Raw genomic sequence first — 27,665 nt, 5'->3', positions numbered from 1 at the left:
GCATTCTGGGAGGGGCCGAGGGTGGTCCCTCCGATCCCAGCAGCCAGAGGAGCCCATGGGTAGGTCAGACACCTCCTAGGCTGGACGTCTGCACCATGGACAGGGATCTGAGTGAAGACGACAGTAAGTACAGCCGGTGGCGGGGCCGGGGCCGGGTTCCCGGGGCGCCCACATCTGTGGCCAGCACTGATTGAAATCTTCCCTCTGGCCTCTGTGCTGTCTTGGGTTTGGGTCTGTGTTACTGAGAGCATCCTTCCTTCCTTCCTTCCTTTCGTGTGGAAAGCCCATTTGCCTCCTGCTGGCTATTGTTCCACTATGTGCCTCTGGGCAGTGGAGGAGGATGGTAACAAGCAAGAGGAGAACTTTCCACCCTGTCCATGGTAACACCGTCCCAGGCTTGTACCTTTCAATCTTCTTTTCTCTGGCTGACCGTTCCCCACCCCTCTCTTGCCCCAGCCGCATGTGAGCCTGACTACCACACTTGGGCTCAGTTCTGAGGTGAGGTTAATTTGAAAGACATTCCTGGAAGGTCTTTATTCGTGATCTTCCTCTTGCCAAGAGGCACGAGTTCATTATTGCTTGAAAAACACAGTCCTGGTGAGCCCAACATTGTCATTCCTGGGACAGAAATACAATGGAATCTAAGGGCTATTGAAAGAGATGAAGACAGAGGTAGCATTTTAGGAAGAAATGTGCCATGTTTAAAGAAAAAAAAATGTTTGATCCTGAATTTGGAAGGGGCAGTGTGGTAAAGTGTCAGATTGGGGATTGGGAGGCTAGACTTCGGGTCCTGGCTTTGCTATGAATTAGCTGTGTGATCTTGGGTAGGTCATTTAACCTCTCTGAGCCTCAGTTTCCTCATCTATAAAAGGAGATGGGGCAGGAATTCCTAATTTGAAGACCATGAAGGTGAGGGCAAAATGTTGTATGAATGTAGTTTTTTGGGGGGAGAGCGCAGTCCTCAGCTTCCATTTGAATTCTGGCAAGGCTTGTGACATTAGTACATTTTCATGGTTCCTGAACTTGGGGACTTTGAAGGTCCCTTGCTGGTCCAGCACCATTGTCTTTAATGTAGGTATCTGAAAGCTTTAAGTTTCAGAGCTGAAATGGGATATGAAATAAACCCATGTGAATCTCAGCAACACATTTAAAATTTTGTTGGAATCCTGTTTCATATTGAATTGGGAGACTGTACAGAGATATCATGTATTTGAGCTGGACTTAATCTGATCTCTGATATATTGGAAATTGTGTAGTCATAATTTTATAAACTTCTGCAAATAATGAAATACAATTTTTCCTCTTTGAAACACTGCTCATTAGCAGTCTTGTAGTTTACAGTAGGAGTTTCTTGGTAGCAATGGGCTAGGGTCGGATCTGGATTCAGATCCAAGCTCTGCCTCCTAATTGTTGGTTGACTTTGCTCAAGTCACTTAACCTCTCTGAGGTACATGTCTCACAATAAAAATATAGATCATGTCATCTGGAAGAATTGGTAAAAGATTACTGGATGTGAAGTGCCTCCAACATCACTCAGAGTTAAGTAGGCATGGAAGAAATGTTGATTCTAGAAAATTACCAGATTCTGTCCCCAGAGCTTGAAAATTAAACCGCTATTAATGACAAGTATTATCACCTGCCGTGTTTCTGTTTGGCACCTGCCTTTTAGTAAGCCAGGTGAGACTCAGGTTAACTCTTTAGTTCCCTTAAAATTCTAAATGCTAATCCTGTCATAGGGTCATCTTATGTGCTGGTTTCCAATATAATCAAACCACAGGTCTACTGCATGGGACAGAATTGTCCAGAAAAGATTTAGAAGCCATGCTGATGATCTCTGGGACCAGGTCAGTAGTTGTCCAGGTTTTGGAAAGGGAGCCCGCTGCAGGACTACATAATTGCAATGCCCCTCCTGAGGCAAGAGATGGCTGCCCACTTTGTCCCAGTTGAGTTACCCTCCTCAGGCACAAAAATGCTGTCCCCTTCATTTTCGAGTCTGGAATGTGGGCAGCTTTAGAGAGAGATTATATTCTTCCAGTGACACACTGTGGGACTGAAATTAGGCATGGATGGAGACATTCTGGAATGTGGCGTCCATGTGAAAGTAAGCACAAAGGCCTCTTAGCTCAGTCTTAGCTCTGATAGCATTTGGCTCCCGCAGCACCTCCCACCATTGGTGGTGATGCTTCAATGATGGGTTGGTCCCCCTTCCATAGCAGAGGCGGTCAAGTGTTCTTTCCTATGCTCAGTTGATCTCTCTTTCCCTGGCACTTCAACTCTTTGCTCTTAACTTCCTTCCACTCCTCCCCAAGGCTACTCAGAACAGGTCTGTTTCCTGTTTAAAATAAGAAGCCTTCAGAGTTTTTTCTTTTCTAGCATGACTAGGTCCTGTTATTCCGATGGGCTCAGGTATAATGTGGTTTCAATCACTCTTCTCTAAGAGGTCCTAACCCAGAGATGAAGAAGAAAAAAACCCCTCCCTTTTTCTAAAAACCATATCTCTTATAATACAGCTTGTTTTAGTACAGACTGAACTCCCTCCCAGAAATGGTGTGCAAGAGAGCGTCTTCAAGTCAGACGAGCCTCATCCCCATAACTTGAGGAGGGGGCTTATGTGATTCTGGACCATAGGACCTAGGTGGCAACTCCTTACTCCTGTGCGCTGATAGCTGGGGAGGGGGAGCAATGATCCGAAGCCACACCACTGTTACCACCAGTGACCCAGTGCTGAGAGATGGGACTCTTCCCTTGGTACCCTGGCCAGCTCTGCTCCCCAAAGACTTAGTCTTTAGTGTTCCTCCCAGCCCAGTTCTGAGTTGGAGAAGAGAGACTGGAAGAAGCTATCAGGGTAGCTTGATGGGAAAGATGCTGGGCTTTGTGGCAGGGCCCAGCTTCCAATAGCCTTGGTAACTGACCATGGGCCTTTTGTGTACATACCTTAGGAGGGAGGCAGGGCCACCAGGAGCACAGGCCCTCCTTGCCAACTTGGCCCTGACCCTCTTCCCAAGAGGGGGAAACTCTTAATGGAAAGATAGAGTGTCATTTTCTCTCTCTTTTTTCCCGAGTGCTCCTCCCAGTGACTGTATTCCCTGAGCCCTGTTGTAGGGAGAGAAGACCAGAGCCCTAAAGAATAAGGTGACTTTCCCCCCAGACTACACGGAAGGCTAGCTATTTGGTGCTGTCCTCGTGGCTGGGGGAATACAGATGGACGTACTGCTCTACCTTCTAGGTGTTCAAAGCCTTGTGCAGGAGGAAGACCTCAGCTGGGCTTTTTCTAAATAATTCTTAGAAAGCTGTTTGGTAGAAACAATAACAAAGAGCAGAACAGAGGACGGAGGGGCGCAGGGAGAGGGAAGCACGCCCAGGCAGGCTCTGTAGGAGGTCAGGCCTGGACCAAGTCAGCTTGAAGGAGGGGAGGGGGTGTGTCCTGAGCAGGAAGAGCCGGAACAAGGCCTGGGAGAAATGGCACAGTGTATGGGCCAGGATGAAGGCCAACATCAGTGTCCCAAAGTGACAGGCCAGCCCTTGCCGATCCCACCCCCGACCCCCGACCCCCATGGCCCTGTCTTGGCCTGGTGACCCTTCCTGCGAAGCAAGACTTCCACATTCCAACTAACTGAAGGTTTGTGGTAACATTCGCCGGGTTCTCTCTTGGCACGCCAGAGGGACCTGAAGATCTCCGAGGACAAATTCGCCCCGGCCTTCTCTTTGAGGCTGGTCTCACTCCCACTGTCGGCCTTGTGTTTGCTCTCCCAGATATGTTCTCCTTGTCTCCCGCACATCTGTCTCCTCTCAAGCCCCAAGCAGGCTTTTCTCTCTCCTCCCTACTTTCTGCTCTGCTCTTTGTCCCCACCCCCCAGCCACTGGGACTGTTTTCCCTTCTCTCACCCTGTTCTGGACAAGTGGGGAGGTTTTCTCCCCCCATCAGAGGAGGAGACTCCATGAGTACTATAGGGTCAGTTAATAAGAGAGGGCCTTCTCTGCTAAGGGCTGGAGCTCAGATGTTAGCCAGGCACTGTGGTGGGTGCCTGGGTGGCTCAGTTGGCCGGGGGTCTGCCTTCTGCTCAGGTCATGATCCTGGGGTCCTGAGATGGAGTCCTGTGTTGGGCTCCCTGCTTAGTGGGGAGTCTCTTTCTCCCTTTCCTTTTGCCACTTTCCCCTGCTTGTGCTCTCTCACTCTCAAAAAGAAAAGAAGAAGAAGAAGAAGAAGAAGAAGAAGAAGAAGAAGAAGAAGAAGGAGAAGAAGAAGAAGAAGAAGAAGAAGAAGAAGAAGAAGAAGAAGAAAAGGAAAAGAAAGCTTTAGACTTTAGTGAGCCACTGTGGTGTTTAAAAGATGTGTTGGCCTGGTCAACCTTTCTGGTCTTGATATGAGGCTCTTAAATAACATAGCCAAGACTCTTTTCTTTCTCTTGTGATCACCTGACTTTCCTACTTTTATTACTTTAAATTATGGTAAGATTCACATAACATGAAATTCGCCATCGTAACCATTTTTACCTGTGCTGTTGGGCGATATTAAGTACATTCCCATTGTTGTGCAACTATCACCACCACCGATCTCCAGAATCCTTTCCTCTCTAACCCCATTCAACAATTCCCCCCTTCCCTCTCCTCTTGGGTCCTGGCCAACCCCATCCTACTTGAGGCATGTGTGGATCTGACCATCCGAATCTCTCCTGTACCATCTTCAGCATCATTCGAATGATGATGCATTTATATGCGCTGACTGTATGTGGGAAGGGGGGGTTCTCTGTCTGAAAGGGGCTCTCACCCCTGTCGGAGGAGACAAGGGAGGAAACAAACAAAATGGGAACAAAACAAACAAAATGGCAGTGGGGAGCCATCTGGGTGGAGAGGTGGCCCTGCTTTTAGTGCTTTTAAGATGATTAGCGCTGGAATGAGAGGCAGAGGATATGGACTCCTTTTATCCTTGGAAATAAAGGGAATGGCATTTTAAAAAGAGGAAGTTAAAGAAGTTGTCCGTTAATTATACCTTGCTTCCCAAGAAAAATTCCTTTCTACGCAAAAGAGAAATTGCTTGTGGCTGGTGAGTACTACCTTAGAGACATTTTGCAAAGCTTTCTCAGCCGTCACTTGATGTCCTTTGTGCAGCAATAGGGTGTTCAGCAAAGTGGAAAGGTCATTGGCTTAGAGTTCAGATCTGAGACTTGTTTCTTTTTTTTTTTTAAGATTTTATTTATTTGAGAGAGAGAGAGAGAGAGCGAGAGAGAGCGAGCATAGGAGCAGCGGGAATGGGAGAGGGAGAAGCAAACTCCCTGTTGAGCAGAGAGCGCAATGCGGGGTTCGATCCGGGGGCTCTGGGATCATGACCTGAGCCAAAGGCAGATGCTTAACCAACTGAGCCACCCCAGGCACCCCAGGACCTTAGTCTTAAGCACTCTTTTTGGCTCTGCTGTGAATGTGTGAGCTCGTCGCCCCAGATCCCTCCTCTGAGTCTCATGTGCTTCTACAAACAGGGAACACAGAAAAACAGTGGTTGTCGTTAAATACAGAAAAAGATCACACCCGTGCCATCCTTTTATGAGCCACAGGACACGAGGCATGTATTAAGGTGGTGTGGCCCAGTTGCAACTCAGCCCCAAACCTGTAGAAACAGTGATGCAGCTGGGGTAGGGGGACCCCCTTCGGAGTGCTCCATGCTGGGCGTCACACAATGACCCGTGACGTCCACGTTCCTGTTGTGCCCGCTGAGGTTGGCTCAGGAAATGACACATCTGCCTGTAGGTCAGCCTGGAGCCCTTTCTTTTTGTCCATAACATAATGGTGAGATTAATTTAGTTCTGACGAATTACGACTGCCCCGAGAGGTCAGGGTGACTCCTGGTTGATGGATGGAGCTCTGAGTTTCCCACCTCTTATTCTTCCCCTCTTCCTGCCTCTTTGTTTGGTTTCCAGCCGGTCGTCGCAGTCGTATGGCATTTCTCTGTCTTCTAGCAGCAGAGAGTCTGGATGCCCTAGCAGACCCAAGCCCTCCAGCTGGGTGGGGGCCCTCCCTGGGGAGAGGGCTTTGAAGGTCTTGCCTTTCTTTCTGTGTTTGACATTTTCACCTCTGGCTTAAAGGAGCACAAAGAAAGAGGAAGACCCTCCCTCCTTAGGTCCAAGGCATTGACTGAACGTTTCTTGAACACCAGGCTCAGGGCTGTGGGCTGTGTACACATTGTCTTATTAGATGGGTGCTAATAGCATCTGCTCTGTTTCACAGCGGGGGGACAGGGGATTGAGTTCTGCAAGGATGTGTGGCTGGCACATTACCAGGCAGTCCATGACTCAGACGTATCAGAGCCCAGGTTCCTAACCACTGTGCCTCAGGAATTCTGATGCCGGAATTGGCTTGGCTGCAGTCCAGCCCTGAACCTATCCTGAATTCTGATAACCGGGCTCATGGGAACTACAATGACGTGCATGGGCTCTGGTCCCAGAAGGTTCAAATTCCAGCTTCCCTCTTTCTGACCCTCCCTCAAACCTATCCATGAGTGTCTAGGGCAGGGTGGGCAAAACACGGCTCAAGGGCCAAGTCTGACCCACTGCCTGTTTTTGTCAAGTTTTATCAGCATAAAGCCATGCTTACGCAGTCGTGCATTATCTGTGGCTGTTTGCAGCTGAGTTGGATAATTGAAACAGACCACAGAGCCCACAAAATCAACAGAGTTTACCACCTGGCTATTTGCAGGAAAGGTTTGCTGATCCCTGGTGGCTAAAATAGCTGAAAATGCTAATCCACTTATGGGGAGCAAACAGTATTCAGAACCAAGGTATGAATGATAATTCCCGATGAGTGACCACCTCTGGGCTTTCAGTATACGTCGGCAGGCGCCGATGTGAAGCTTTGGGCTAACGTCCCTTTGCATCACATCCATCTCCACCCCAGGTCTCTCACCTATTTCTGCACAGAATCATTTGTTGACAAAGATAAGCTTTCCTGCTAAGAGGAGCACTCTCTACATCTGCACACATTCTTCTATTTCAGCTTCCTTTGTAAATTTCCTGCAAGGAGAAACCGTAGAGAGGCGTATGCATTCCTTATTGTCAAAGGACTCAGACATTTCTAATTTGGGGGGAGTAGAAGAATGAGATGGTTCATTTGTCTAAATGACACCCCCCTCCTCCCTCCACGGTGCTTGGCCTCGGGTTTCAGCATTCCTCACCACCTGCCCTCCCATTTCCTGATAGCCTCAGCTGCTCCCACTTAGAACAAGATCTGCCGCTTCTTCCGGCCTCCGTTCTTATTAACCTTGAAAGGACAGGGTGTATTATTTTTATTTTTGTAGAGGGAAAGAGCTCTAGGCTTTAAAGAGCTGGGGAAAATTAAAAAAAAAAAAAAAAAAAAAAGGAGGGATCTAGGGGGTGAGATGGATCAGCTGTTGACCAGAGTGTGCTCAGTGACTTCATGTGATGGAATTACTTTCCTCTGACCGTTTATCATCTTACCCTTTAAAGTCAACTTCCCATGATCAAGTTGGCCACTGGAAAGATAGAGCTGAGGGGTTCTTGTCCTTCAACATGGGAGCTACAGGAAATGGGTTTGAGGGGTGGTCCAGTGGGATGGAACTGAAACAGAGAGCCTCTAGCCTGCTCTGACTTCACTGCTGTGCACCCTAGGACTACTGGAGTAACCTCTCTGAGCCTCAGACTCCTCATGTCGAGCGGACTTAGAAGTCCTGCCTTCTGTATCTCCAAGTGGGAGGGTGGAGTGTAGCAGCAGGATGGGGAGATGCTTTATGAGTTGTCCAGGGTTTCTAGGAGCCAATTCTTTCTTTTTTTTTTTTTTTTAAGATTTTTATTTGTTTATTTGACAGAGAGAGAAATCACAAGTAGGCAGAGAGAGAGGTGGGGGAAGCAATCTCCCTGCTGAGCAGAGAGCCCGATGCGGGGCTTGATCCCAGGACCCTGAGATCATGACCCAAGCTGAAGGCAGTGGTTTAACCCACTGAGCCACCCAGGCACCCTTAGGAGCCAATTCTTATCTTATGCTTTCCTCCTTGGAGTCTCAGGGCTATGGGAATCTCTGTCATAGCCTGGAAGATCAAGTTGAGGGCTTTTTTAAACTTAAATTTAAATTAAAAAAGTGAAGTATAATTAACATGCAGTGTTCTCTTAGTTTTAAGTGTAGAAGATGAGGTTTTAACAGCAGGTAAATAGTGAGGGTTCTTCTGCAGGGGCTGCCTCATGGGAAGAACATGGTCTTTGGAGAACAATGAGCCTTGGTTTGAAGCCACCTCCATCACTTACAGGCCTTGTGATCTTGGGTGAGCCACAGCCTTTCTGAACCCCATTCCCCCATTAGGAGAATGGGGTGACAAGTGTCACTTTGGGCCATCTGAGAAGTAGACACCTAGAGGGCATTCCATGTGTCAGCGGTCCCTTGGAAACACATGCGGAGGAAAAGAGGAGCGGGAGCAGGTGTGGGCAGCGACTGCCTGTAGGACCACACTGCAGGGGGAACACTTGTGAGAGGAGAGCGGGAAACAAGGAGCCTCAGACTTCGGTGTGACTCCAAGAAAGTCTTGCTCAGGTCTGTGGGGAGTCCCAGGGCAAAGACTGCCTGTTAGGGGAAGCTGCATAAAGAAACACTCAGCATCTCAGTGCCTTAAGACAGCCCCCATTTTATTATAGTTCATGGTTTTGTGGGTCGGGAATTTGGGCAGGACTCAGCTGGGTGATTCTTCTGCCCCTTGTATAAGGGGTCTGTCTTCGTCAGTGTGAGTTGCTGTGACAAAACACCATAGGCTGCCTGGCTTAAAAGCAAACATTTATTTCTCACGGTGCTGGAAACTGGGAATCCCAAGATCAAGGCACTGGTAGACCTGGGGCTGGTGTGAGCCTGCTTCTGGCTTGCAGCCAGCCGCCTTCTCACTGTGTACTCACAGGGCAGAGAAAGAAAGCCCTAGTCTCTTTCTTTTCCTGTCAGGGCACTAATCCCACCACGGGGCTCTGTCCTCATGACCTCATCTAAACCTAATTGCCCCACCAAAGGCTTCAGCTTGTAATCCCATTCCCTGAGGAGGTCAGGACTTCAACATATGAATGTGGGGGGTCACAGACATGCAGCCCATGATAGGGTCACTCCGGGGTACTCAGCAGGCAGCTAGCCTGGCTTGGTGGGGCCTCAGTGGCTTTGCTTGTGTGCGTCCCGTGTCTTGGCAGGATGGTGGAGTGGCTGGAAGGCTGGGCTCTGCTGGGCTTCTCTCCATGTGGTCTCCCCACTAAGGCAGCCTGATGTCTTACACGCAGCTCAGGGCTCAAGAGGGCCGTGTAAGACAGAGGCAAGAAGCAGAAGCTGTGGCCTCCTCATTGCTTCCTTCCACCGTGTTCCCGCTGTGGCCTCCTCATTGCTTCCTTCCACCGTGTTCCCTTGCTTGGAGCATTTTCAAGCTGCCCGGGGCCAAGGTGAGGAGATGCAGATACATGTCTCAATGAGAGAAGCATCCAAGAAGTGAGAGCATCGCTAATTCAGCATCTGTCCCCTGGGGTCATGGCATACGATCCCATCATTTCTAAAGCACCTGTCGTGGTGGCCGGCCCAGAGTAGGGACCCAGTGAGCAGGAGCTGACTTCCTGAAGGTTTTTCTCATCAGGATTACTCGTGCCGCTTCGGTCACACCCCACCCCATCCGTGCTTGCCCTACAGATGTGTTCTGTGTCCCATGGGTGCCTGAGGGAGACCGGCTTGGTGAAACTGTGAGTCCTTCCAGTAACACACCCACCCTTATTTGGCAGCTTCTGGGTGACGTCACCACTGCTGCCCCCCACCTCCCTACCGGAGGTTCAGGACTGCTTTCCTTCCACAGGTGTGGTGGACCTCAGCTTTGAGGCCGAGAGTCCGCTGGCACCCCCTGCTGAGCTCCTGGAGAGATTGCCCAGCTATGACTGGCTTCTTGAAGGAGGTGGTAAGTCTGTGAGGTCTTGGCTCCTGCAGTCTCTTGCTGGGGCTCATGCTGGCTGGGGAGACATCTCTGGGCCAGGCCAGTCCTGGGATAGCTCATCTCTCCCGTGGGGGTCCTGGGAAGCCTCTTGTTCCCATCGGGAGGGAATGGGAGGACGGGGGGCCTCAGCCCTGTGTCCACAAACATTCTATGACCATATCCATGTGCTTTTAAGGCTGGAGTCATGATGCTTTGAGAACCATTCTTCTCGCATTAGATGCATTAGCGTGGGGGCTTCTTTTCCTTTGTCTCATTCAGCCTCACATTCAGCCACTTTCCTTCTTTCCTCCTTTCACCCCACAAACACCTGTGCCTTTGAGCTAGGCTGTTGAGTGCCTGACCCCTCCCCTCTCCCCCAGGACGGCCGATATTCTTCCCACCTCTGGAGGCTCCCGGGAGACCCTTGGAACAAAGGTGCTGGTCCTCATTCATGGAACACAGGTGAGCAGGGGTACCATCGCATCAAATGTTACCCTTGGCCCCCGAGAGCCCTCCTTGGGGATTTTTGGGTCCACGGATCTCAACCCTACTGGCGCCTCCGGATCCCAGACCTGCTGGATCAGATTCTTCAGGGACAGAGGCCGGGAATGTGCATTTTACCAAGCTCCCCAGGCTGTTTGGCTATCAAGCTGGGGCTGAGAACCAGAGTGTCGACCAGGGGTTGTAAACTGTAGCTCCTGGGTCTCATCAAACTCACTGCCTATTTTTGTAAATCAAGTTTTATCAGAACAGAGCCACGCTCATTTGCTTGCTTACTCTCTGGGGTTGTTTTTGTGCTACACCAGCAGAGGGGAGTGACTGAGGCAGAGACTGTATGGCCCAGGAAACCGGAAATATTTACTCTCGAGCCCTTTACAGAAGAAGAAGAGACCCAGGACTCTGGACAGAGCTCCAGCTTTCCAGCCTGCTTTGTGCAGAGAGAAAGTGGAGCCCCTCTTTCTGGGTCCCGCTTCTTGGCTTGGTGGCTGTGTCCTGCCTCCAGGGAGACTTCTGGATGCTCCTGGCCCCACTGCTGCCTGGAGCGCCTCCCCTTCTCCTTCCTGGTCCCACCTCCTGTGCCCAGGGCAGACCCCACTTCCTCCGTGGAGCCCCCTTGGCCATTCTGGGCCTGACACCTCCTGCATGCACACAGGTCCCTCTGGTCCACCAGGCCAGGGGTGCTGGTGACAACCCTTTGCATGAGAGGGTCTTACTGTTTGGAGTCGGGCTAGTGTGGAGAAGCAAATGAAGAAGGAGGAGAGGGTTCTTGCTTTTTGGAAGTGTTGGCAGGAGAGGACTTTGCTAGAGGGGGCACGGCAGCTGGGCCTCAGGGAAGGGTGTTCTAGGAGGAGGGGAGGCATCCAGAGAGAAGGTCAAGGAAGGGGTCACTGGTTCCACTGGTTGTGTCCCTTCACACCCACTGTCGCTGCAGCCCAGCAGGCTCACGGTGGTCACTGCGGGACCACCATCAGGTAGCTCCTGCCTGGGGTCTTCCTATGAACACTGCTCACAGCTCCTCTGGCTGAGGTCAAGGTCTCCAAGGACAGGCATGTGGTCTAGCCTAACTTTGCCTCCTTCTATTTGTGGGACATCTTCTGCATACCTCGGTTTTCCTCATCTGTAAAGTGGCAATTTTAAATGTAAATGTAAAATGTAAAATGTATATTCCATCTTTAAATGTGTGTGTGTATGTGTTTGAGTTCTGAGATTCTCTCAGCCCTTCCGTGAGCCCTGAGCTTCAGCTAAAGCAGTTTTGCTGTCCTCTAGAAAGAACTGTGTCCCCGCTGGGGACGTCTGTTCACACAGCAACCTGTGCCAGAGACTCCCTCCCCAGATGGAGCCCCGAGTCCTTGACCGCTCCGGTGGGCCACAGCCAGGCCCTTCCTGTTCTCCCGGCTTCAGTTTCCATCTGCATCGGGTGTGGGGGGGGGGGGGGGGCTGGCCGGCCTGGAGGAGCTGGAGGCCCTTTCCAGAGACCCTGCTTCTGTGCTCTGTCCCCAGCAGAGTCCCTATGGTGACAGAGCAAATGGCTCGGGAAGCCCTTCTCAGCTTTGTGAGCTCCAAATGCTGTTACGGCAGCACGGCTGCCGGTGACCTCATCATCCAGGAGCTCAAGCAGCAGACTCTCTGCAGGGTAAGGGGCCTGGGCCTGGGGGGCACCCGGGGGTGTCTCAGACGTTAGGTCCAGGGTGGGCAGTGGTTTGTGTGATGTCAAATGGAGAAAGGAGTCTTGCGGGGGGTGCTTTTGAAGAGGAGTAACCCTGCTTCTCCGATCTGGGGTCCACTGAAAAGCTCGAATGTGCTGGCGCTGTGGGAGGCACATCACATATTCATCTGAGGAGGTCCTCAGTAGGTACCCTACATGGTAGATAGGACGGTCACCTGTTCACAGGGAGGAACTGGAAGTTTAGAGAGGCGAAGTGTTACTTGCCCCAAACGTACAGCTAGAAGTGACAGAGCTAGGACTCTAACTGAGGTTTGCTGGCTCCAAAGTACATGTCCTTAAACACATGACTAACCAGAAGGGGTGGACTGAGAAGCCTCTACCTAGTCTCCTTGATCCCCCAAGTCCCATCTGTCCCAAGCAATCATGTCTTCATTACCCTTGAGCCTGAAACTCTGGATAGACAAGGCCATGGGACAGATTTTAAGTTCACACTTCCTACCAACACAACCATCCTCTGGTGGGTGTACAATCACACAGAAAACACACAAGCCTTACAGGGAATGGTTAGAATGGGAGGCTGGGGGAAGAGGCTCCGGTGAGCTGTGTGTCCTTGGGCAAGTCAACTGGCCTCTCTGAGCCTCCGTTTCCTCCAGCGTCAAAGGAGGAGCCAGCTTATGTCCAAGACCCGTTCTTGTTTTGTGATTTTTGTGGATGAGATCAGGAAGGAGGCTCTCGACATCAGGCAGAAAAATTGCTCCTAAGAAGACGTTTGGAGAAGCTGACTCCATCGGCCTCCATTTATTAAAGGGCAATTGCTGCCCCACAGCGGGCCTTGTAGAACATTCTGGGTATAAAGAAATCAGAGGCTGACACTTCCGCATTTGTGAGCCAGTCAGGAGAGACTTCCTGGGGCTGACTGATCTCCCTGCAGCTGTCTGGGGGTATCTAGAGCAGAAATCATTCTTGCCAGCTTGTCCTCAGCAGCCTATGGTGCTGGGAGTGGGGTCTTTTGACTTCCCCTCTGAGGCTTGGCAGGTGGGAAGCTTCCTCGTTTTGTAGAATGCTGTCTTCTCAGAGGGCATGAGTGTGAACATGCTGTTTTTTTTTTTTTCCTTTGTAGTATCGACTAGAGACTTTCACTGAATCCAGAATAAGTGAATGGACATTTCAACCCTTTACTAGTAAGTGAAATAAGTTTAATTGGGAGCAAATCTGACAGGTACTGGTGGAAAATATCAGGACATGTCTTAGCCACTAACCCTGAACAAGAGACCCTTTGGCTTGCAGCCTCGGTTTCCCCATCTCCTGTAACACGAGAGGGTGGGCTTTCATCTCGGACTTTCCAGTGCTAATCTCAGCAAATCCTTCCTGTCTGGGAAGTGGTTTGCAGAAGGACCTAAAGAAGTCCAGGGTTTGCCTTTGGTCACAGACAGAGGAAGCATGTGTGCTTGGACATCTGCCAGCCTTCAAGGCCACCCCCAGTGCCTCCCAGGGTCCCTAGGACCCCGTTCACTGTGCCATCCTGCCTGCTGCTGAACCCCTCTGGGAGGCTGAGCATTCTCTCTGGGAAGCCCCATGCCCTTGCTTCTCTGCTGACCACTCCGGTTCATCCTTCAAAACTCATCTCCCGTGTCACCTCTTTCATGAAGCCTTTCAGGATTTCTTCATCTGCTGACCACTTCTCCAATAGAAGGAGTCAGTCTTCTGAGTTTATGCAGTTCTGGTCCAAAGCACTCCGCATAGCTTGTGACATCGTATGGTGGTCATGGGAGGGTGGTCATCACTGTGCCCTATCTGCTTGAATGGAGGTGCAGGGGGGAGGACGGAGGAGACGGGGAGGTCGCGGCAGTGATGGTAGTTCTTGTTACTGATCCCTCGCATGGGCCAGTCTGGTGCTGAGCATTTTTATGCCATCTATTTAATTTTCACTACTGCCCTCTCTGGTGGGTGCCCTATATTTCCCTCATTTTGGAGATCAGAGAGTTGACGTCAGAGAGGTAAGGTAGGTCTGTTCAACTCCAGCACTTGGGTGCTTAAGCGCGGACTCCGAGGGGCTCCTTCTCTACCTGTCCCATAGCCCAGAATCTTGCCTAATGCCTGGCATCAATGAAGGCTCCATACTATTTGGTAAATGAATGAAAGCTTGTCCTTGTAGCTGTTCACCGGCCTTACAATGATCCCTTTCTGTGTCAGACCAGTCAGTGGATGGGCCGCAAAGAGGGACCTCCCCCAGGCTTTGGGACATCAAAGTCCAGGTGCCCCCGATGTTTCAGGAAGACACGAGGAAGTTTCAAGTCCCTCACTCATCACTGGTCAAGGTAACTTGATTATAGGCATCTTTGCCCTTCTCTCTGGGCTGGTTTCCTAGACAATGTATATTTCCTCAACCTTTAACTCTTTAGAGAGGAACCCAGAATGCAGGCTGGTGGTTCATTCCTTGGCTATCAGTAAGGCAAATTCTAAGGAAACCCAGAGCGTGGACTACAGACCCACACAAAATTCCACGCTTGTTAAGGAGTAGTCACAAGTGAAAGGATGATTCTGATTCCCAAACTGTCACCCGCTGTAAGCAGTGAGTGTTCACATTCCTAGACCGGCAGAGTATTTTAAATTTATTTTTGTTTTTTATCTTTGCCTGACAGTAAACAGCGGAAGTGCGGAATGAAACAGATATAAAATAAAGCTCAAGCATTATTTGGATATTCAGCAAAGTCTGTAAGGGATAGAATTTGACTTCTGTCCCGTTTTATAGAAGTATAATCACAACTCGAAGTGAGGATAACCTAATGGATTACAGAAGCACAGAAGAAAAATCTCCTATCATGTTCTCATTGCTGCTTTAGAACTTGATTCAAGCATGTAACTTTCCTCTCTGAGTTTTTGTAGCCTCATACAATGAGAACTTTGTGAGGTCCAGAGAGGGTTCCCTTCTTTTCTCAAGAATGATTCAGGGATTAGATTCCAATAGCTAGCTTGTTGCCTTCCACAGAACTGCTGTGCATTTTTGGGGGGTGGGGGGGTAATATATTCTTAAAGACCTCTTCACTACCCAATGGGCCAAGAACATCGGCTTTTGTGGATTAGCATGGGATCATGAGTTAGGACATGGAGCTTGGAGTCTGTGGACTCTTGGAGCCCACTGGGCTGTGGCCCCAAGGAGATGGCAGCATGATCTCCTTGGCTTGGCATTCAAGGCCCTTTGGAATCCTAGGCAAATGAGAATGGCTGTCTTCCCACTCTGGGCCTGGTGATGCCATGGGGTGGGTGTGGGGCTGGTGAAATCAGGAGGCGTTGGTGTTTGGGAAACTGGAGCCAAGGAGAACATTTCACTTTCAGGAATGCCACAAATGCCATGGGCGTGGGCGTTACAAGTGCAGCGGCTGCCACGGGGCAGGCATGGTGAGTCCCGCCTGGGTGGCTGCTGGTGTTAATGATCGTGTGGGAAGAGGGTCCCCGCTGGGACGGAGGGCTGGGCTGGGGAGGCCTGGGGCTCCTCCACTAACAGTGTGACCTGAGGCAAGTCATCCTCCCTTTCTGGCCTCCATTTGCTTATCTGTAAAATGGGAAAGTTGGATTGGGTGTTTGCTACTGGCCTTTGTTCCCTTTGATGGTTTATGGTTCATGATTTTAATTCTTCTTTTTCTCATCTGTCTCTAAACATTCATTGAGACTGAGTGTCCGCTCAGTGCTGGGGCTCTGTAAGAGGACTCAGTCCTGGGGGCCTCCCCACCAGGGACCCTCTGTCCTTGGGGCAGACCAACAGGTGACCAGCACATGTAGTATGCGGTGATGAGTCTAGGAAGGTGAAGTTCAGGCGGCTCCGAGAGACAGAATAGACAGGGGTCTTGGGTCAGTGCCTTAGGGCTGCTGTAATAAATTACCACAAACTGGGGGGCTTAAAACAAGTGGTATTTATTCTCTCATGTTTCTGGAGGCTGGAATCCAAAATCAAGGTGTGAGCCAGGGCTGGTTCTTTCTGGAGACCCTGAGCCACCCCACCAGCTTCTTGTCCCACGTCCCCTCAGGCCTCCTTGTGGGGGCCCACCCTAGTCCAACATGACTTTGTCTTAACTAATGACACCTGCCAAAACTATTTCCAAATAAGGGCGCATTCTGAGTTCTCGGGTTCTCCGGTGAAGCACTCTCTTCAGAACCCTCCAGGCCTGCTGACCCTCCCAGCGGGAAGCACACACTCTTCACATGTCCTCAGCTCTCCCCCTTCGCTCTGATCTGTTGGACATATATTGACCCCTTGCCATGCTAAGCCACACCTTCATCCACCTTCTCTCTGCCCACCTGCCCTTCCACACTTTGGATGGAAGTTGGGCAACTTCCGCCTACTGTGCGTTCCTCTGCCTACTCACGTGCCACCTGTGGGGCCCAATGGCGGCTCCCCACCTTTCTGTCTCCTGTGCCCTCACTCCTGCCATATGCCTTCTCCTGGCCTTCCTGGACACCTACCTGTGGACTTTTTCTTCCTCTCTCCACCCCTGCTCCCCTTCCTCTCCTCCGTCCTCCCCCAGGCTTTTCTTGGAAGGTCTCCACAGTCCACTCTGAGCCAACTGTGGGAGCATAGCCTGGGGGACTTTCCAAGACCAAGCTCCTCATCCCCAGCCTGCCCCTCTCTTCCCAGTCCCTCTGGCCGTGGCCATTTGGTCAGGACGCAGTCTTGGGGGTTGTGGGGCTCCGAGAGGAGCAGGTGAAGATGGTGTCCCAGGAGAAACACAGATGTGAGTATGTCATGTCTCTGAAGGCTGCAGCCGGAGCGGCGCAAAGACACACAAGAGTCACCCCTCCCATCTTCCAAATGAATGAGCTGAGGCCCAGGGAGAGGATGTGGCTTGTTCGAGGACACCAGGTTGGGATCGGAAGCGGGTCTCAGGGTGCCCTTTGCTCATCTTCTCTGGGAGGCCAGCAGGGGCTGAGGCTGTGCTGTGTCTGCAGGTGAGGTGCCCATCCTGCAGCGGAGCCAAGCGCAAAGCCAAGCAGTCCCGCAGGTGTCCGATGTGCTCGGGGTCTGGCAGGCGGAGGTAGGAGCGGGTCTCCCCAGCCCTGAGGTGAAGGACTCTCACTTGCCAGCTTCCTTGCTTTTCAGTGTCTGCCCTTCCGGAGGCCATCGGGTGCCCTGTTGTGTCACTCTTGTGCCCCGGAGTGCTGTGCCTAGCGGGTGCTCAGGAAATATTTGTAGAGTGGGTGAGCTTTCCTGCAGGCTTGCTATTTTGAGATGAGACTGGAACTCATCTGGCAATCTATGGGTCAGACGTAAAGAAAGAGTCACTGTGGAGAAGAAGGGAGGGGGTGCTTTAAGGAAGGGAGATGTCTTCCTGCTTATATGCTGGGGACACGAACACAGAAAACCACCTGAAGGTGAGATCTGTAACTCTTTGAGGATCAGAACCTAGGCAAACCCTTATTTATAACTCACTGCAGGGCCTGCACGGAGGAGTCAAGAACAGTTTGGTGATTGACTAAATAATCAACAAAGTTCCATCTCTGTTCACAGGGCTTTGTAAATAGTGGCTCATTGCATTTTGTAAATCATGTCCATAGTGTATTTATAAATCTTGAAAGAGAAACAGGAAACCCGAGAGTGAGACCTCACAAAGTTGTGTTGGTTAATGATACTTTTTGGCTCATTGAGGCCTAGGCCATCCTTCTAAGAAGGCAGCTAGCAAAGCTTTGGCAGACCTGCCACCTGTGGTAGGCAAAGAAGGTCTTTGATTTGGAAAGAAGCTCAGGTTTCTTTTGTTCAAAAATGAAAGAATCCTATTTCAAATGAGCTTAACAAAAAAAAAAAATTCCGCCCTTGTAACAGAAAATTCTGGTATTATATTTCTGGGATGGCTTCAGGTTCAGCTGGATCCAGATGCTTAAACAATGTCACCAAGACTGTCACCACCCTTACCCTGCTTTCCTTTGTGTTGTCTTCATTCTCAGGCAAGCTGTCTCTTGTGGTGACAGAGGGGACAGCCAACAGCTCCAAGCTTAGTAACCTCAGTCAAAAAGGATATCCCTTTCCTGATAGTTTTACAAAAAAGTTCAAGGGCAGATCTCACTGCATTCCCCAGGGTTGTATGTTCATCTTTGTGTCAGCCACTGTGGCCAGACATATAGAATAAGCTAATGGGTTAAGCCCAGGTCCCCAGCTGGTCATAGAAGGGGTGGGGGCAAGCCCACAGTTCCTGTGGTCAGGTCAGTGGTCACCAAAGGGAAACTGGGGCATTGCCACCAGAAGCAGGAGGTCTAGATGGTGGGCAGGGGGAACCAATTGAGGCTCACTTTAGTCCACCTCTATGAGGAAGGATTTGGCCTGGGCCTTGTAGAAGCTGCCAGGCCCCTGACTACCCGAGTGGTGCTGACCTCATGCCCCTCTCAGGTGCAGCACATGCTCAGGGAGGGGCAGCAAGACCTGTGCCACCTGCAAAGGGGAGAAGAAGCTGTTGCACTTTATCCAGCTGGTCATCGTGTGGTATGTGGCCGTGTCTCTATTCTGTGGCCCAGTGAGGTTGGCTGGGGGATTTGCCCAGGATTACTTTCTGCGGAGAAACTCCATTTGGCTGGGGCTTTCACAGTGCAGGGACCTGTGCAGGAAGAAAAGGGCTTCAGGCACCTTGGGAAGGGGAGAGGTCCTGGGAAAGGCTGGGGGTTGGGAGACGGGGTGGCTGGATGCCGGCAGGCTTTACAACAGACAGACCCGAGTTCAAATTCTGCCATTGCCGCCTTCTAGTGCAGGCAGCCACTCAAGCCTGGGCCTTCCCTTCTGGGTCTTAAATCCCCATGTCAGGAAAGGTTCCCATGCATTCCGGGTTTCTTCTGGGGGGTACGGTGTGAAGTGCTCGCAGGTGAGGACAAAATGAGCTAATAGAACAGAGCTCCAAGTACTTCACCCATTTCCCCATGATACAGGTGACGATGCTAATGAGCTCGCCCGAGGTCCCAGCAGTAGTAATGCCACCCTCCAGCCCAGGTCGGCCTCATTCCGAAAACATGCTCTTGCCCCCATACTGTGTACGCATTCCTCATCCTTTCCCCTTCCAGGAAAAACAGCCTGTTTGAGTTCGTGACTGAGCACCGCCTGAATTGCCCTGGGGAACTCCTTGCTAAAGCCAAAGGAGAAAGCCTCTTTAAGGATGAAAACACCATGGTAAGGAGGCCTTCAAAGGCCATCACAAGGGAAGCTGGGTTCCCCTCCCACTACACACCCCGCCCCCGCCCTCCCAGGGGGAGGGCTGCATTCTCCTGGAGAGGCAGGCTGGGCTGGAACAGGGCTCAACCCCTCCTTTCCTGCCCCACACCCTGACACAAACACAAACCTTGAGACCCTCTTCCCATACTAGGCACTATTGTAGGCTGTGGGGATACTGTAAAACCAAACGCTTGCCCTAGTGGATCTCATAGTCTGGTGAGGGAAATGGTAATAATGTTTCACTCCAATGTCAGACGGTGGTAAGAGTCACTGAAAACATGCAAGCAGGGGAAAGAGACAGGAATGGGTGTGGTTTCGGCTGGGGGCTGGGAAGTGACACGGGGGCGGGGGGGGGGGGGCGGTGGGGGGTGGGGGGAGGCAAAGACCAGGACAGTGCCCTTGGGGTGTGGACCCTGTGAATTTCTGGAGCCGAGGTGTCCAGCAGAGGGAGGCCTTGAGGAACAGCAGAGGGTGGGACAGGAGGGATGTGAGTTGCGCAGAGCAAGGACCTAAGACCCGAGAGGTGCCAGCGGTTAGATCATGGAGGGTCCTGTAGGGCAGGTGTTGGCAAACACTGGCCCTTGGCCTGCTTTTATAAATAAAGTTTTATTGAAACACAGCCATACCTGTTTGTTTACATATTATCTGTGGCTGCTTTCCTGCTGCAAGGGCAGAGTCAAATAGTTGAGGCAGAGACCTTATGACCTACAAAGCCTAGAATAGTTACTAAGTGGCCCTTTATAGATTTGCCAACCTCTGCTGTAGGCCTTGGCAGGGAACTTAAGTCTTTATGGGACGTCTGAGAGGGCATGTTTTCTCTAAGAGGGTCAGGTGCTCAGTTACCTTTTTCTTTTTTCTTTTCTTTTCCTTTCTTTCTCTCTCTTTTAACCATAAGTAGCCTTTTCACATTGGCTTCTTTGACTTTATAGTTTGTATTTTAAAAAATTGAGGCATAATTAACATACCTTGTATTAGTTTCAGGTGTACCACACAGTGATTCAATATTTGTATGTGTTGTGAAATGATCACCACAATGTCTAGTTAACATCCCTTATCACACACAAATTTTATTTTCTCATGATGAGAACTTTGAGGATCTAGATTCTTAGCAAATTTCAAACATACGACACAATATTAATTACAGTCACCACGTTGTACATAAGTCCCTAGGACTTACTTATTTTATAACTCTGTCTGCACCTTTTATCACCTTCTCCCATTTCACACCCCACAACCACCAATCTGTTTCTGAATCTATGAGTTTGTTTTTTAGATTCCGCATGTAAGTGAGATCATACAGCATTTGTTTTTCTCTGATTTATCTGCTTTAGCATGAGGGCCTCAGTGTCCATCCCTGTCGTTGCAACTGGGAGGGTTTCCTGCTTTTTTATGGCGGAATAATCATCTTCAGCCTCCTTTCTTTGCCCCAGGCAGTCTGGCTTCCTAAAGGCTCAGCTCCGGCATGTCCCTAGGAAGCCCCGTCCCCCGCCCCAGTGGGACAGCGGCAGAGGGGTGCTGGGTGAGAGAGTGGGCTGCAGGTGAAGGAGTGCTCTGTCCACAGTCCCCCGTTCTTGGTTGGAATTCCTGAGGCTGGCAGGGTGGTAATCAAAGCCCCCTGGAAGTTAGACAATCCCCACCCACTCACCGGGTGGCCTCGGGCCCTCCCCCAAACCTGCCTGGGCTCCTTTTCCAGCCCCTATGTTATGAATCAGAGCCGCAAGGTTTCGGGTGCTGACACCCCGGGCTAGGCCAGCGAGGTGGGCTGCTTCTCTCCTGCAGGTGTACCCCATTGTGGATTTCCCGCTGCGGGAGATCTCTCTGGCCTCGCAGAGGGGCATCGCGGAGCACAGCGCCACCCTGCCTTCCCGCGCCCGAGTCCTTCAGCAGGTGAGTGCGGTGGGCACTGGGGGCTGTCGCGAGGCTCTGGGGGCCGGGCTGGGGCCCTGAGGGTGCCGACTCTCTGGTCACAGGAAGGAATGCACTGTTCCCACAGCAGGGGTCCCCTTCCAGAGAAGGGAGCAAAGGCGCCAGCTAGGGGAAGGGTGGAGGAAAGGAGTCCCAATTTCGGAAGTACTAGAGACTGGCCAGAGGCCATGTGGCCGGAGGGCAGAGAGCAGAGCAGTGTGGGGCCGCGGGCAGGTGGCACCCCTGGGCGGACGCCTGGACGTAGAGATTAGGATTCTTATCCATGAGAGCAAGGGGAAGCTACTGTAGGGTTTCAAGCAGGACTGTGGCTCAGCATGATTTTGACTCTAACCCCGTGGGTTAGAATCTTCAGAGAGGGAGAGGCAAAGTTCAAGCCTCGGGGTCCTGGGGAAGTCTGGCACCGGGGGTCCTGCCCCTCAGAGCCCCTTTTCTTGTCGGGGGATTGGCTTCAGGCCTAAGGGTTGCGTTGGTGCTGTGTTGGGATGGCCACTAGATGGCGGTGGTGCCTGTTTAGGTTTTGAGGGGTTGTGGGAGCACGGGGCTGGGGCGGGGAGCTGGGGGTTGGCCAGAGAATAGCCAGCGCTGGAGCTCCCTGAGTCTTGTAGGCTGGGCTTATATCCTGGTTTTCTGTGTCTCACTGTGGTCCTGGACCAGCCACTTCCTCCTCCCGGAAGTCCGATTTCTCACCAGTGAAAAAGAGATGTTTCCATCACCTCAGGGTTTGGTAGAGATGCAATAATTTGCTTTAAATGCTTGGAACCTGGTGCTCAAAATGTGCCTTTTCTTCTGGTCCCTTTTCATTGAGTATTTCTCTTTCTCTCTCTCTGCACATCTCCCCTGTCTGCAGGAGAGAGAAAGGTGCATTTAACTAAAAAGTAATGATAGCCATCTTAGAGCGGCAGTGGGCCTCAGAAAGCATGGATTTGGGGCACTACAAACGTAAAGGCCTGCCATGGCTGGTGCTACCATGGTAGGGAGAGCTGCCTTATCCAAAGGGGTGGGCCACCACTCATCTTGGTGTAGGCGCAGGGCAGCGATTTCAGACCTCTGAAACTCCAGATTTTTTTTTTTTTTTAAGATTATTTATTTGACAGAGATCACAAGTAGGCAGAGAGGCAGGCAGAGAGAGAGGAGGAAGCAGGCTCCCTGCTGAGCAGAGAGCCTGATGCAGGGCTCCATCTGAGTATCCTGGGATCATGACCTGAGCTGAAGGCAGAGGCTTTAACCCACTGAGCCACCAGGCACCCCTGAAACTCCAGATTTTTATATGACATCTTCCAATTTTTCAGTACAGAGAACAAAAATTTAAAAACGCTGGGAATACTGAATGGACTGGTGGGTTGGCTCTGGCGTGCCGGCTGCAGTCAGCTACCCCCTCCTAGCCCCAACCCATGCTGTTTCCAGCTGGAAGAGTGGAAGTAACTTACCTGAAACCACACATCTGCTTAGTGGAAGAGCCCAGGGGAAGAACCCACTCCCTAGCTCCAAGCCAAATGTTATTACTTGGTGCGTTCAAGATACACAACTCCTTGGAAGCCAATGCGGGTTTATGGGGGCATCCGCTGAGGGGGAGTTGGGGCCAGACACACCGCTAGGACTGGTCGCATCCCAGGTTCTTGCATGCGCATGGCTCCAAGCTGCGCTCTTCCCTTCTCAGGGTCTCAATGTCCTCATCTTTAAAATGAGCTGGGTTGGATGATGTTGCCTTAGGTTGGGGGCTACAGAAGCAGCTTCAAGATGAGAGCTTATGTGCAGGACATTTATGAAGAAAGTGCTCCCAGGAGAAAATTGTGAAGGAGTAGGGGGGCCAGAGCCAGAGGAGGGGGGAGCAGAGGTCACAGAATGGCGCAGTGTGGCAAATGTCCAGTCGCTGCTCCATCCCGTGGGAGCTCTGAGTACCAGGTAACTGTGTGCCTGGAGATGAGGGGGCTGGCCTCGTGATGTTTGGCACCATCCAATCATTGGGCACAATTTCCCAGGCCGGCTGTGCTCCTTGCATGTGAGGGGATTTCTGTATCTCAAGGACAGGACCCTGCGGAAGAACAATGGTCTGTGAGTAGCAGAGAAGAAGCAGATGTGCAGGAATGTGGGTGAGAGAAGAACAGAGTCTGTGGAAACCCCCAGAGCATCATCCCATCATCCCTGTGGGACTTTGCTCTTGCCTCATTAGTATTAATGGTTTGGGTCTCATGAGAGCCCCCAGAACTGGGGTATTGATTACAGGAATGGGAAGAAGATAAGGGCTTGATTTTAGCAGCTTGCAGACACTGGTTATTCTGAGATTCTTTTACTTCTGAAAGTGACCCTTTGAGTCCTTTTTGGGCCCTTGATTTGGCAGCTGGGGCAACTGAGGTTGAAGAGGGCAAATGAGCTGCCCAAGACCACACAGTGTGTCCGTGGCAGCCCTGGATCTTTGGGGACTGTCCCCTACAGGACAGTCCTGTCTTGGGCAACACAAGACCCCTGTGAACCAGTCCCAGAGCGGGGAAGGGTAAACCAGGGGCAGGAGGATGGATTTTATTAAAAGGGAGTGCCATGGGAGAAAACGGCTCTTTTGTGAATCTTTCTGGACCTGCATCTGTAGACAAAGATGCTTGCTGATATTTGGTTCAGGACTGAGAACTTAGCACATGGAGTCAGCCTGAGCACACACCTGTCATGACAATGTGTCCCCTCCCCCCATTCCAGTGCTCTCAGACATGGAAACTGCTCTCCTGGGGGATGACCAAGGCATGCCGACTCATCTGTGGCTGATTACGAGGCAGCCACCTGATGACAGCTGATGTCCTAATCAATCTGTAGCCTCAGACCTGGAGGCCTTTTGAATCCAAAGCAAATAGAGGCAGGAGGGGTTGGAATCAGTGTCATTTTCCATTTGATCTTGGCAGAAAACTCTGGAAACGAGAGTGACCATGACCCCACTGCCCAGGTGCTTGGAGCAGTGATGTAGGCTCCCACCTTCTCTTGTCTCCTGGTGCCCATTTTGTGTCTTCTATAACAGAAAGGGGGTCTTCTGCCTTTGATTTCCAAAATTACCACTTAGACACCACTTTCTGTCATATGGAAAGTCTCCGGATCTCATGTGGTGATCTCAGCAACCCTGTGGCCTAGAAGCTTCTATCCCCATTTCCTAGAACAAGCAAACTCTAGATCAGGCAGGGACCTTCATGGAAGAGGCAGTCCTTGACTCTGAGTCCTCTTTTCTGCCACAATGTCACACTGCCCTTCGGCTGCCCCTCCTGTCCAGTGGGGAGCATACTTCTCAAAATCCCCTGCCTAGTCTGTTTCCCCTTTTCCAGTGGCCTCTGGACCATCACCTATGGTGATAGGACTTGGGGACAGGACTGTCTCCAAGGAGTGAAACTTCCTGAAGTAAAAAGGTCTAACCCTGGGCCATCCACACCACCTCCCTCTGGGTTTGTGGACCCCTAGATGTGGGTCTGGGACAAAGAAGCCTTTCATGTAGAAGAACTTTGGGGTTTTGATGCAGAGCCTGGACCACGGGACATCCCTGAGGAAGCTTAGCTTCGGTGTTGAGGAGTAGCTTTCCTCTGCACCCAAAGCAGAGGAAGGAGGGTATTTCAGTAGGGTGCCAGTGTTCTCCTCCCAAGGTGGTCTTCCACATTCCATTGGGGGTCCCACAGTTTTGGAAGAGTAACTGCTCTGAGAAGATGCCAGAGCACGAGAGGCCTTCAAAGGAAGGTCAGTGCAAGACCATGGTGAGGTACGGAGTGTCCTGAGAAAAAATGTCTGAAGTGGACTACCAGATTTTGGAATTTCTTTGATGTCATTGTTTTATTTTAAAATTTAATTCAAATTGTATAAGTTACTCCCTAATATCTCCAGGGCTGTATTAATATAGAGATGGTTAAAATGACTTTATCTTCCACCTTTCTCCGCCCTTCCTCCCCATCTAAAAAGTAACACTTCTTTTTTAAGATTTTATTTATTTGACAGAGAGAGATCACAAGTAGGCAGAGAGGCAGACAGAGAGAGAGGGGGAAGCAGGCTCCCCGCTGAGCAGAAAGCCCTATGCGGGGCTCGATCCCAGGACCCTGAGATCATGACCTGAGCTGAAGGCAGAGGCTTAACCCACTGAGCCACCCAGGTGTCCCCCAAAAAGTAACGCTCCTGAAAGATGTCCTATTTGCCTGGAGGCTTACCGTACATCCCGGGACTCCCTTGGGGATGACTGTGCCCCCACTTTGTGAAACGTAGCATCAGATGGTGGCTAAGGCTGAAAAGTCCGTTTGGAACAGAGTTTAGTGTGCATGAAGGAGTGTAGTAGGAGATACACCTAGAAAGGCACACGGGAACCGAAATGCCAACTCCAGAGTGTGAACTTCACCCCACAGGTAGTAGGGAGCCACCGAAGGTTCTTGAACAGGCAAATGACTTGACTAGAGCACTGAAGTTTTTTCTTGGGCAATTGTTTCCCCAGCGCCAGACCATTGAGCTGATCCCCCTCACAGAAGTGCATTACTGGTACCAAGGACAGACTTACGTCTACTACATCTACGGCACGGACCACAGAGTGTACGTGGTCGATTACCCTGAGCGGTACTGCTGTGGCTGCACCATCATCTGACGGGACCCAGCCATCTCCAGAGCCAGGAGTTTACTCATCATTGGCTACGTCGGACAATCCTATACAAACCCTGGGGTGTCCTTCTAGATACTTCAGCTTATCATGTCAAATCCCTGGTCTTTCCAGAGCTTCTCTGGTGGGATCCATCAAGCATTTAACCTACAAGAATTCAGCTAGGCACATTTCTTTAGAACACTGTGGACCATGATATGCAAATGAGCAGTTACACCCTCACCTGCCATGCCCCACCCCGGGATTTTGCATATTCCTTTCAGTTACTGCTGTCCCCTGTGGAGTCTAGCCAAACGGCTGGTGGGGTCCTGCTCACAGGAGCAGCAGCATTTAGACAGGTGTCCAGCTCCCTTGGGACTGCATGGAAGACAAGGGGAAATTGAGACGTGAAACGGGACGTGAACCAGGAGGACAACCTTCCAGGCTCAGACTTTGTTTGCCTCCCATGCTGGCTGAACCTAGCTGATGCCGCACGCTCTGCACATGTGGGAAGCTGAGGGCAGGATGAGGTCCGTCCTTGCCTGCCCAGTCCCTCTGGCCCCTGGGACGGTGGTGGCAGGGGAAACCGAGAGAGAGAGTACCACGGGACTCCCTTCCTCCTCTTCCTCCTGAAGCTCTCTAAGTCCGGGAAGCCCCTCTGAGCCTGGTGTCCTTACAGCCCACCTCCGTGGGGCTCCAGCAGGATGCTGCTGCGTCCGGGGCCATTGTACCGATGGCGGGCACGGGCTTGGGTTGTTGCGGTGGTTGGAAGGGACACTCCTGGCATTTGGTGAATGCAGAGCAGGAAAGCTGGCTGGCTAGCGCTCTGCGCAATGAAGCTCGCAGATCCGCCCCTGACAGTCACGGAGACCTGGTTACCCAGAACCTCCTTGAGGCCTGCGGACTGCCCTCATCTCACTTACCGCTCAGCTCTGCTCTTTGATTTTCCTGTTTGGTTAGGAACTGCTCTGGTCCTCTCTCTTCCCTGAAGTCCAAACTAGAAACTCCCTGCCGACTTCATTACAGCCCCTCACGCGGTCCTGCCTTCGCCGTCACAATTTGAAATAGGTGCAGTACAATGTTACTTTCTTCTCATTTCTCCGTGCTCTTTCAGCTGGGGCATTAAATTGCTTTTGTGTTTGTTTGTTGTTTTTAAAAACATGGTATGTAAGTGGATCATTTTGGGTCATTTTGGGATAAAAAAAAATGGGAGCCTCAAGTATGTTAAGGTTGTGGCCTACTGACCTGTACTTGCTGTTGATGTGTAAACCGTGAGAGAAAAATCCAGCGGGAATAAAGTGAAGCCAAAGGGACGCTGTTCCCGTTCAGCACCAGGGGGTCACTGGCCCCTGGGCCCTTAGTCCCTTAGGTTTTGGCAGAAATCCCAGATAAATCCTGGATCCTACAGCCATTGCATAACTCTTATGTGTTTTTCTTTGTAGTGTTACCTATTTTTATGGCCTTTGCTGCAGCCAGGATATGACTTAATTTTCTATTTCTGTCTCTTTCTATCATCCCAGGACTGAGTTGGCTGGTAGTGTGTAGCCATAAACCTAGTGGAAGTCACTGGGGGATAGAGAGTAGAACACAAGGACAGCCCTGACCCCAACACTGGCCACCACGGCCTGAGGCTCTGGTCTCAGTCCTGTTTCATTTTGAAAGAACATCGGACCCAAGTGATTCGCTTTGTCTTTATTGCTCTGCCAAAGGAGAACACTAGCCGGGCTCCTCACTAGTCACTGATGGTCAGTCTGCCAGGGGGCCAGAACCATGCTGGGCTTTGTGAGGGTTTCACGGAGATTGGCAGGCTCTGCCCCAAGACTACAGGATAGTAGGAGGGAATGTATGCAGAGGGATATGAAAGTGAAGGTAGCTTTAGAAGATGAGG

At 51.0% G+C, this 27,665-nt stretch overlaps 1 protein-coding gene across 2 annotated transcripts; it reads left to right on the top strand.

Annotated features, from left to right (window-relative positions):
* Window positions 1-27,169, top strand: SSUH2 (ssu-2 homolog). Of its 2 annotated transcripts, XM_059161575.1 has the most exons (12): window positions 1-123; window positions 9,806-9,904; window positions 10,300-10,381; window positions 11,924-12,053; window positions 13,207-13,267; window positions 14,280-14,404; window positions 15,423-15,485; window positions 17,031-17,116; window positions 18,463-18,555; window positions 19,125-19,230; window positions 21,052-21,159; window positions 25,640-27,169. In XM_059161575.1, exons 1-12 carry the CDS (start codon window positions 96-98, stop codon window positions 25,784-25,786), a joined length of 1,128 nt encoding a protein of 375 aa, XP_059017558.1. In that variant the 5' UTR covers window positions 1-95; the 3' UTR covers window positions 25,787-27,169. The 2 variants fall into 2 exon arrangements, with proteins under 2 accessions (XP_059017558.1, XP_059017559.1); XM_059161576.1 differs by lacking the exon at window positions 18,463-18,555.
* The last annotated feature ends 496 nt before the right edge of the window (window positions 27,170-27,665 follow it).

This window comes from Mustela lutreola, chromosome 2 (genome assembly GCF_030435805.1).
Source record: "Mustela lutreola isolate mMusLut2 chromosome 2, mMusLut2.pri, whole genome shotgun sequence".
Classification (NCBI taxonomy): Eukaryota; Metazoa; Chordata; class Mammalia; order Carnivora; family Mustelidae; genus Mustela; species Mustela lutreola.
This window is presented reverse-complemented; position numbering and strand designations above follow the sequence as displayed.